At 35.6% G+C, this 11836-nt stretch overlaps 1 protein-coding gene across 1 annotated transcript in view; it reads left to right on the forward strand.

Annotated features, from left to right (window-relative positions):
* AQR (aquarius intron-binding spliceosomal factor) overlaps positions 1-11836 on the forward strand; it is a 103415-nt gene that overhangs the window by 80201 nt on the left and 11378 nt on the right. Inside the window, exons 28-32 of the mRNA XM_007462507.1 lie at positions 3653-3724; positions 5106-5293; positions 6001-6172; positions 8127-8297; positions 11350-11435. Coding sequence (XP_007462569.1) covers positions 3653-3724; positions 5106-5293; positions 6001-6172; positions 8127-8297; positions 11350-11435 — 689 coding nt within the window. The remainder of the gene's footprint in view (positions 1-3652; positions 3725-5105; positions 5294-6000; positions 6173-8126; positions 8298-11349; positions 11436-11836) is intronic.

Here is an 11836-nt window from a genome sequence, read left to right on the forward strand (position 1 = left end):
CGTCAGGCAGAGAGACCCTGCTCCCCTTTAAGACTGCTCAGGATAAACAAGAGGTGACCTCCCCTCCCCTCCTCTCCCCTCCCCTCCCTTCCCCTCCCCTTCCCTTCACTAGCCATTTCCCTTGGGCATCTGCTTCTCACTGAAGTTTGCATTTATAAATTACTTTAAAATGTCTCTTTTAAAAGTGATGATAATGTCCCATATTTATATGATTAGTAAACTCTAAATCTAATTTTTCTAAATTTAGTTACCAGACATATGTCCTTTAAGTAACATTATAACCACATGATTGTCTAACTAACTTCTAATACTTGTTAAGGTACATTAATTTATTTTCACTATGTTAAAAAAAATCTCCAAACAGAAGTAAAAGCTTTATACAAATAATATTTGACAACGTTTTTCACCTATTAGAAATCTGCACACTTGTTTACCTTTTAAGCACACATCCATTCCCAGTTATTTGTTCATTCAGTAAATAAAAAGCTGTCTATGTGAGTATGTGTAATACAGTTATTTATACTGTCAAAGGAGATATTTAAATGACTTCATCTTAAGATAAGGACTGGAGAGCTAAAGGGCAGGACAGCCTGTTACTTGTTACTCAGTTGAAATGGAATGTAATAATTGAGCAGTAAATTTGAATTTGCAGACACTTTGTGACTTAGCTATTGATACTGACTAAACTGTGATTTTAATGCACATCAGTTTAACTTCCCTGCAACTGTTTTATCTGTCATTAGTTATAGTGTTTGTGTACTGGTTTGAATTTAAAGTTAGCAAAAGCATTTGTTGTTGATGAAAATAACTGACAATTTTTAAATGTTATGAGCTCACTGGAAGATAAGTGCTAAATAAATTCAAGGTGATAGAATTATTGTTATCTTGGATGAAAGTTTCCTCAGTTGCAAGGTAGGACAAATATGATAATTTATTAAAAGGTAGTGTGAACTTACCTAGTGGTGTGAACTTGCCTTTTGCAAATTAGTGAGAATTTTTCACCTAAATATTTTTTTCTTGGGGCTGACACATAAAATATACTTTGGATTGATATTAAATTAGAGCAGTTTAATAATACAGGGAAATGATGCAGTCTAAAATAGAGCATTTTATGCTTTCATGCAGCTGTTCACATGCATATTCTACAAAACATTACTTGCAGCTTATCACATTTCCATTGATCATTTTCTTACATTGTGCTATATACATCTAAAGATAGTTAACATGAATGCTGATAGTATCCCTTACATCTTTTATATTTTTAATTTTGAAGTGTTATTTTTATCAAACTAACACATGCATCTGATGTAAGAGCTTAAAAACTTTGTAGCTCTACTTAACGTTAAAAAACGGCAGTCCCCTACTCCCCTGTTACTCTCTAATTAATCTTTCAACTCTTCTAGTATTTCCTTTGTCCTTGCATTTATATCAATAAAGAATGTTAAATTTCCATTAGGCATATGTTTTGATTCTGTGCTGTCCCCAAGGAGACATGCAAGCACATTTGTGTACTCTTTTCCTTCCTTAAAACACCCAGTATAGTTGTATCATAAGTTTGCTTTATGATTAAAATCTCCTTTTTAACAGAATCTATAGATATGTTTTTTTTAATTAGAAATAATTTTTTAATTTTCAAAACAGAGCCACAGTAAATTCCCATAAAACTTATTCATTAATCATCCAAGTTTAAGCAAAGACAGCTAGCTTCTCAGTAAATATTCTAGGGTGTTAGTTACTTATGAAATGTATCCGGTACAGAGAATTTTTATTATTTTATTTTTTTATAGATATGTTTTTATAAGTTAAATCACATTCGATTTGCAGAATTATTTCTCAGGAAAGAGGCTCTTTAAGCTGTCATCTTTGAGCCGTTCCCACTCTGTTTTCCATATTGTGTCTATCACCTTCAGAGTCCATGTGGGAACTTCTGAGAAAACATGGCTTTTTGAACCCCTCCTTCTCCTAGGTTCCTACCAGGATGGCCTAATTAATCATTGTAATAGGGGAATTTAGCATTAGATAGAGCTAGAGAAGACACCCATCCACATGCCTAAAACTTTCAGGTAGTTTCGATAGAAACAGTGCAGAACTGAACCTTAACTTTATCATGTACAGTGGAAATCCAGCTCAGCTACCAGTTTTGAACAAATATAAGCATATTTTGGTAAAATGAGTAGCACAGAAATTAGAGGATATATGAACACAGTTAGTTTAAAAGAGTTAATTAAGTATTAAGAGCAAATATGCTCCCCCTACCTTCCACTTCCTTGGAAAACAAAATAAGGGGAGAAAATTTTGAAAATAGAAAACCAAAGGAACTCTAATTGTACTTAGTGAAAGTCTCAAAGAAAGTACTTTACCAATAAAACAAGGAATAGGATATCTTACTATCATAAGTACCAGTCAGAATTAGAAGTGGAAGGGAAAAGATAAAACCTGTTGAGAATAAATCTAGAAGAAAATTGGGCACATAGAAGAGGAGGTACATGAAAGAAAGAATGAAATTTCCTTAGGTTGGAGAAAGACTTGACTTTTCATTATTTTACAAATGTGCAGGGCCTAACATTCCTGGAAACTGGGCTAGAGGGAAGATTCAGGCATCAAACAAGTACATAAATATACAGGTAGAATTATAAATTGTGATGTGCCGTGAGACAAAGGCACAGAGTACTGTGAAACCCGTTTTAGATTGAGAGGTCAGAGAAGGCCTGGATAAAGTGGGTTTTAAGCTGATACTTTAAAAATGAGAAAGCCAAGCAGACAAAAAAGTGAAGAGAAAATAGCATGTTCAGAGGGCCTGAGGCATGAGTGGTTTTGCCATTTCTGAGAAAATGAAATAGGTCAGTGTAGTTGAAGCTTAGTGAGTAGGGAGGAAGGTGACATGTAAAGTATGAGAGGAAGGCAGGGGCCAGATTGAATACAGGCCCTAGTTAACACATCTCTTACAGTCCACATTAAGGGTCCTTTTTTCCTAGGACAGATGGAAACCAATGAAGGGTTAGAAACCAGGTGACGTGATGTGATGACTTGTTATATGAGTGGTTTAGGGGAGGCAAGACAGGAAGGAGAGGGACTAGTATAGAGATTGCTGGCAGTAGTCAGAGTAGCAGCTTGGATTAGAGTGGTGGTGGTAGTAGAAATGTAGAAAAACGAATAGATTCTAGAGGGAGTTTTGAAGGTAAAATTGACATGCTTTGGTGATGGATTGAATGCCGGGGGTGGGGAACAAAAGGAGATTGTTGAGTGCCGAAGAGGATTCATAAGGGAAAAAAATTACTGCAAAATACTACCTGGGATAAGAGTACCAATGGAAATGACCTCATATATAATCATAGGTTGATTCTTGCTTATATAGAACTTCAAAACTGAACTGAAAATAACTAAATTGATAATCTCAATCCCAGAAATGATAAACGAGGCTTCCTTAATGTCGAGTTGTATGTTTAGGGCACTTCCTTAAAGTTAAAGACTTGAATTGGAGAAGCGGTAGCATAATGGTAAAGAAGATCATGAACTTTCTGTTTGAATAATTTGTTGTTATTTTGATCTGAATTATTTGAGGGGTTTGGGGATGCTTATTACGGTCATGGTGGTAGCTGTTTGGCTTTGAAGCTCTCTTTCTGACAAGCTTTCTTTTTTCTCCCTTTCTCAGTATGACAACATTTTAATGGAAGAGGCTGCTCAGATTCTGGAGATAGAAACTTTTATACCTCTTCTTCTACAGGTAAGATACTGAGATTGAGACAAAGAAAGTAGAGTTTTGGGCTTCCCTGGTGGCGCAGTGGTTAAGAATCCCCCTGCCAATGCAGGGGACGTGGGTTCGAGCCCTGCTCCAGGAAGATCCCACATGCCACGGAGCAACTAAGCCTGTGTGGCACAACTACTGAAGCCCATGCGCTTAGAGCCCGTGCGCCTAGAGCCCGTGCTCTGCAACGAGAGAAGCCACCGCGATGAGAAGCCCGCACACCACAACGAAGAGTAGCCCCTGCTTGCTGCAAGTGCAACTAGAGAAAGCCCGCATGCAGCAACGAAGACCCAACACAGCCAAAAATAAATTTATTTTAAAAAAGTAGAGTTTTAAGAATTCTGGGGGGTAGCATCAGAAAACTACACAGTTTGGGGGTGCTAATTGCTATGATTATGTGTTCTCCTTAACTTCATTATGTTTGGTATTCTGTTTTAAGCATGTAAACTTCCTTTAATCTATTCACTGGTTATTGAGTAGTTTGTATTGTTTGGGAGCACTATTTAAAAATGCATAGTTTATCTCTAAGTTTTAAAAAGACTTAGTAATTTTAATCAAGAAAATTACATTGTTAGGCAGTTTGGAGGGAAGATGAGCTTCTTTTTCATTTCTTTTATTTAGAGTTGTTTCTGGAATTGTTTTTGATCCCTGGGTACATGGCTTTTCTTTATTTTGTGCCTGAATTTTTTTAGATAAATGATGTTTAAGAAGGTTTCTTATTGTACAATAGTCTTTACTATGGAGCATAAAAAACAAAATGTGGAATTCCTAATTGAAGAATAGAGGCTACTCTAATTTATAGACAAATTGGGTTCCGAAAGTTGTTTTATAAAGCCAAGTTATTTGGGACTTGTATTTTATCAGAATATGTTACAAGGAACAAGGAGACAGGTAGAGTAGGAAACTGAAGTATTAGTGTAGGAAATTAAAGAAGGTATAATTTCTACTGCTTTGGGGGGTTCTCAGACTGGCTCTTGGCGTAATTGTGATACAAGGTATTTACTTTGACATCTTCCCATTTCCCTGCTTGGGCATCTGTTTCTTTCTGTGCACCCTTTGCCTAATTATGACTTAAGTCTCCCAGACCTCTTTGGGTTACCCTGCATGTTAAAGTACGGTAATTCCATGCTTGCCTCTCAATCCCTCCATCCTCCCTCACACACTGTCAGCCAAGAGCAGTGGTACCCATACAAGTCGCTCTATAAATTTGCCAGATTCTTTTCTGTGGAACTGGGGAAGAGCAAGAATTAATAAGCTGTTAAAGCCATCTTGTGAATAGCAAGAATCTTGTGCAATAAATTGGAGATTAACAGGGTAATATATTAGAATATTTTGCCATTTCCTCACTTTTTATTTCTAGAATCCTCAGGATGGTTTTAGCCGACTAAAACGTTGGATTATGATTGGTGATCATCACCAGTTACCTCCAGTCATTAAGAACATGGCCTTTCAGAAGTATTCAAACATGGAGCAATCTCTCTTCACTCGCTTTGTCAGAGTTGGAGTTCCTACTGTGGACCTCGATGCCCAAGGGAGGGCCAGAGCAAGGTAAAGGAGACAGGGCAATGGGGGGCAGGGAGGGTGGATGTTAGGGATATTATTTCTATTTAAGGACATCATTTCGATGATCCAAGTATTCGATAACATCTTCTGTATAGACTCTTATCTGTTATCCAGGAACTTGCCTGGATACAAATCTACAAATTGGAAAGTACCTTTATTACCTTCAGCATGGGGTGTGAATTGACCAAATTATATCCTTCATTTTATTCATTGAGATTAATTTAAGTGACTTATAAACTAAGAGCTTCTTTTCACTGTCACCTCCCTTTTCGTCATGCCCCCAAAAGATATACGATTAATATCATTTTGAAATCTAAAGCTAGAGGTGAACAAGAGGAGAACACACTAATTCTTACTTCATAAAATGTACAGGTCCCCTCTCATAGTCACCTCAAAAATTTTTTCACTGTGCAGACTCTTCCCTGATGTTTTTACTTAAGGAATAAAGGTAGCATTTACCTCAGAGAACTTAATGGAGCTATCATTTCTTATAATATCATCAATCTTCTGATTTGGTTATTTACAGGGAGACAAAGGTTGCAAAAGCATTATTGCTAAAAAGAAGAGCACAATGTGGATAATATGAAAATTAACAGGAAGAGCCCATCCCTTAGAAACCCTCTTAAATATATTAAAAGGGGATTTACAATGCTAATATTTCCTGTTTTTGGGGGGGGGTTTGTCTTTGAAAGCTTGTGCAACCTCTACAACTGGCGATACAAGAATCTAGGAAACTTACCCCATGTGCAGCTCTTGCCGGAGTTTAGTACAGCAAATGCTGGCTTGCTTTATGACTTCCAGCTCATTAATGTTGAAGATTTTCAGGGAGTTGGAGAATCTGAGCCTAATCCTTACTTTTATCAGGTAAGAAAAAATGGGAAACTTTTAAGTTTATTTTGCATTTTCCTGGCTGAATTACTACTTAAATCAGTATTACTGAACCACTTGGACAAACCATTAAATAAAGCAAAGTTAGATCTCCACCTCAGACACAACACACAAATTTCCATTTCAGATGGATTAAAGATATATACACGAAAGAAAAGAAACTTATATAAACATACTAAAAAAGAAGAAAATAATGATGAATATATAATGTTGGGGTAAGAAAGGCCTTTTTAAGCTCATTACCAAAATCAAAAATCATAAAGAAAAATATTGCTTGATAGCAAAATTTATTTTCAGCCTTTAAAAAACAATGGGTTGAAGTCTGGATGTGTATAGAACTCTTTAAAATCACTTATAAAAGAATCAACTCCCCAACAGAAAAATGCAATAAGGACTAGAATATGCAATTCACAGAAAAAAGATATAGATTTGTAGCAAGTATAAATCACTGGAATATATTTTCACCTCTGTTGGGTTAGGTTTGGGAAACTATATTCATGCAATATGCAATGCTCGTAGGAAAGTAATTTGGTGAACATATTGTTAGTATATATTAAAAGCAATACTCTAACTTCTAGGAATTTATCCTTAAAAAAATGGACAAATTTGCAAAGACTAATATGCTAAAATGTTCATCACATCTTTTTTTTATTGCAAATTATTTTTGAAAGGAGAAACAACCTAAATGTCTTATCAGTAGGGATTAATTACATTTACCTATTACATATAATACTGAATAGCCACTAAGAGTAACATTATAACTTGGTTTACTGACAGGGAGAATTTTTATGCTATATTAATGAAAAAATCAGCTTGCAAAGTGTATCTATAGTATCCCATTTTGCTTTTTAAAAAGCAAAACATACATATAGAAATATGTACAGATAATCTCTACAAAAAGATCTGGCAGCATATGCACCAAAAGATTTGTTCTTTTATCTATATTAGCTGATGCTTAGATAAATGTAGTTTGTTATCAATATAGAAAATGGAAAGATTTACACAGTCATTGGGCTCCTGTCTTCCAAAGAACGAGAAAATTTAGATGAAGAGTTAACTGAAGCTGTGTGTCACCAGAATACAAATGATTTTTCTGAAGGTCTTCCTGTAATTTTCCTGTTGCCTTTACATGAAATCCAGCTTCTTGTCTTGATTTTCATGTTATGTTTATGTTCTCATTTTACTTGCTTCTCTCATCTGTTACTTTCAGTTTAGCCTCTGTTGAACTGGACTAAGCAGCCTTGTGTATGCTTTCTCACTCTCAAGTAGTGTATTTAAGTCTTGGTCTTAAACTCCTTCCCATCCATCTTTACCTAGACCCTCTAAGGTTACAGCAGGCCAGAATGATCAATTTGAGACCACATCATCTTCCCATCTGAAGTGGTCTGGTAGAGGTGGCAACCATTAGTAAGAGAACGAACATAATGCACACACAAAAAAACTAAGAAGTATGAAGGAAAAAGGAAAAACATTGTGTAAAAATTGAGAGCCAACTACGGTACTGCTGGATGTATATGTTAGACTGGATTTTCTACTGGCTTCTAAGATAGTTACCTTGCTTCTTTATGTTAATATTTCTTTCCATAACTGTAGTTGCAATACACTGTAACAGGTTATTATTGATCTGTATTGTGATTGTTGTGGTCCCAGAAATATTAAGCCTTTAAGTTGGTGACTTTTATTTTATGATTGTTCCATGTATTGCAAATATATTGCAAATGTTAAAGGGAAGTAATTACCACATACTCTATTTTTATTTATCATTGTTAATTTAGGATAAGTTATTGCTCAGTTTTATGAGAGGCATTCACTTGTCCAAGATATTAACTGTTCACTTCTTGAGGTGTGATAAATGAACAAATTGTGCTAGTTAACTGTTTTTTCTATAAAGGGAAATAAATACCCAATCTGATTAATGTTTTCATTACAGAATCTTGGAGAGGCAGAATATGTAGTGGCACTTTTTATGTACATGTGCTTACTTGGTTACCCTGCTGACAAGATTAGCATTCTAACAACATATAATGGACAAAAGCATCTTATTCGTGATATCATCAATAGACGATGCGGAAGCAATCCCTTGATTGGAAGACCAAATAAGGTAGTTTTACAAGTATAATACGTTCTCTTATTCATGTTGTTGGCAAGATGGAAAGATTTATATTTATTATGAGTTATTTATGTTGTTCTACCTTGTCTCTTTGTTATCTCCTTTTAAAATATGTGAGAAAATGAAATAATAGGAACTCTAAATCATTCTCTGGCAAGTCTATCTGACAGTGTTATTGGTTTGCTGTGAACGTCTGTCTCAACTATCACGTTGAAGATTTTTGTTGACAGTAATCAGAAATAAACGTTTCTGAAACTTGTTGTTCGTAAAATGATGTCTAATGAAACTATTTATGTCCTTTATAGTAGAAATAGGAATTGTAGCATTTTTTTATTTTGTTTGTTTTACAAAGGTATAGTTTGTACTGCTTCTTATTGTGTGTGTGTTTAGGGAGGTGTTTTTTCTTGGGGATAAAGGAAAATCATAAAGTACATTCAGACCTTAGGATTTTTTTTTTTTTTTTTTTTTTTGCGGCACACGGGCCTCTCACTGTTGTGGCCTCTCCCGTTGCGGGGCACAGGCTCCGGACGCGCAGGCTCAGCAGCCATGGCTCACGGGCCCAGCCGCTCCGCGGCATGTAGGATCTTCCCAGACCAGGGCACGAACCCGTGTCCCCTGCATTGGCAGGCGGACTGTCAACCACTGCGCCACCAGGGAAGCCCTAGGATTTTTTTTCATACTTCTTTATGTGATACGATGGAGTAATTGCAAATAAAAATGAAGGTGCTTGATTTTGTCAATACAGGTTTGAAAAATTAGAAAGAATAACAAAATATAAACATAGTATTAGTAATGATGCAATTAGGACTTTGGTTGTGAACATAGCTATATAAAAGCTCTTTTACCTTTTCTTGGAAATCATCCACAAGTAAGAGAAAAATGGGAGGAAGAAAAAAGAAATTCCATTTTTAGTGAGAGGACATGTGACTAAGATCAAGAAGAAAAAATGGGAAGAGAATTTAGGGGACCAGTCTTGAAAGTGCCAGCAAAAACACACTTTCTGAAAGTGGTGGCATACTTTGAAGTATAAGAGCCACATCCCTATTATTCAACAACGGATATGGGTATTGGGGTGAGCAGAAGCCTTCCTGGTTCCACACTGATTCAAAGAAGACTACAGATGAGCTATATTTGAAAAAAATACACCGTTTCTGTAGTAACAGTGAAAAAGACAACCATCTGTTGGTAAAATCACTGAGCCTTTACAAGAAAGTTCTGCTCACCCTAACCTAACCTCTTGTGCATAGCTAATCTGAGAAACACGCCTAATCAGTGGTAAAATAGAGGAGAAAAGGAAACTAGCACAAGCTCAATTTATAAATGAGGGAAAGAGCATCCGAGCAAACTAATTGACAAGATAACATACTCCAGAAAACATGTTGGCCTAGAACAGATGAAAATTTTGAATGCATATTTGGGTATGAGTTTTAAGATACTTAATGAAGTACGCATTTCTGTGAGAGAAGGCTACAAAACAGAGAAATTGAAGAACCCAGAAAGGGATGAAATGTGAACTGGCAGAAAATAAAACAAAATCAAAGAAGTGGAGACAAACTTAAAAGGAATGGGGAGGAACAGGCACTGTAGAACACTCCATAAGGGATATAGAGAGTGAAAATGAGAAACTAATAACTTTGAAGTATAGGAAGTTTAGAAATAGAAGAACCTCAGTGTCTGAGTCCTTTTATTTATGAGTAACAGAAAAACTTAAGCAATAAGGAAAGTTACTCTCTCTCATAACAAGAAGATGAAAGTAGTGTGGCTCCAGGTTAGGTAACAGTGTGACTCAATGATATCATGAAAGACCAAGGTTCGTTTCATCTTTCTGCTCTGCTGTCCTCAGTCTGTGAGCCCAGTTTTCAGACAAGCTCTCCACATGGTCAGGATGACAACAGAATTTCCAGGTATAATATCCACACATAAGAGCAAAGGACTATATCCAGACTATATGAACTTCTATAAAAGTCATTGTAAAATATAGACAACCCAGTACAGAACTGGCAAATGAATTGGACAGCATACAAATGGACAATAAGCACATGAAAAAGTGCTTACCATCACTAGTTGTCAGGGAAAATGCAATTAAAACTACAGTGATGTACCACTACACATCCAATAGAATGGCTAAAATTATAAAGATTGACAGTATACCAAGTGTTGGCAAGGATGTGGAGCAACTAGAACTCTGGAACTGTAACAGTGCTGGTGAATGTGTGTGCAGCAACTTTGGAAAACAGTTTGACAGTTTCTTATAAACACCCACACAGTCCAGCAATTTTACTCCCAGATATTTATCCAAGAGCAATAAAAACGTATTTACACAAAAATATTTATACATGAATATTCACTGCAGCTTTATTCAAAATAGCCCTAAACTAGAAACACCCCAAATTCCGTGAACAAGGGAATGAATAAACAAATTTCAGTATATTCGTTCAGTGGAATATTATTCACCAGTAAAAAAGGTATGAACTTCTAATTTATGATTCCATTTTTATGGAATTCTAGAACTGGCAACAAAATAATCTATAGTGACAGAAAGCTGATCAGTGGTTGCCTGGGGCTGGGGGATACAGATTTGATGACAAAAGGGACTGAGGTAATGGAAATTTTGATTGTGGTGGTGGTTATTTGGGAGTATATATTGTCAAATTTTATCAAATTGTACATTTAAAATGTTGCTGGCCATCAAATTGGGATATCGGGTATATAATTAGGTGAACAACAGTCCCTGCTTTCATGGAGCTGAGTAGTCTACTAGGGGGAAGATTGTTAATTCCACAAATATAATAGTTACTTAGGTATCTGCAGAGTTAAAGATGAGTGCTGTAAGTGTGAATAACATAGGGACATAGCCGAATCTGGTTACCATGGTTTATTTCATAGTGTTCATTAACTTGTTCTTTCAATTCCAAGTATATAGTCATGTTCTTTTGGGATTGATTAAGGATAAGATTTTTATTTCTAGCACTTTATTTAAATGATCTCTCTAGAGTTTTTGCTTTTGAAAATATACCATATTCCCCCTTTTTTTTTGCCTCAGGTGACAACCGTTGACAGATTTCAAGGTCAACAGAATGATTATATTCTTCTTTCTCTAGTACGAACCAGGGCAGTGGGCCATCTGAGGTATGTAAGGAAACATTTTCATAATAGTGTTGAACTTTACTGTATGCTTTAATTTTGAGCTTCTGTGGCTAAGTAGTTCTAAATTTTATGTTGAAAGTGTAATTAATTGTTATGGCAACTTTTGGTGCTTTTTGTTGGACTGTAGCAGTATCATATTCTTTGTATAGTTAGTTAGTCATTGCCATTGCTTCTGAATTTTTTGAATCTTAAATGTTTTAGTAATTTTAACTTTTTCACTCTTCAGTAACAGAGATAGCATTTAATCATTATATATATATATATATATGTATGTATGTATGTATCTCCTATGTCTGTTTGAAACTTAATGTCAGAAATTAAAGGAGGTAAAGTGGTAAAAAGTCTGAGTAAACTTTGCATTGCACAGGATTTCTCACTTTTCC

This window comes from Lipotes vexillifer, unplaced genomic scaffold, assembly GCF_000442215.2.
Source record: "Lipotes vexillifer unplaced genomic scaffold, Lipotes_vexillifer_v1.1 scaffold164, whole genome shotgun sequence".
Taxonomy (NCBI): Eukaryota; Metazoa; Chordata; class Mammalia; order Artiodactyla; family Lipotidae; genus Lipotes; species Lipotes vexillifer.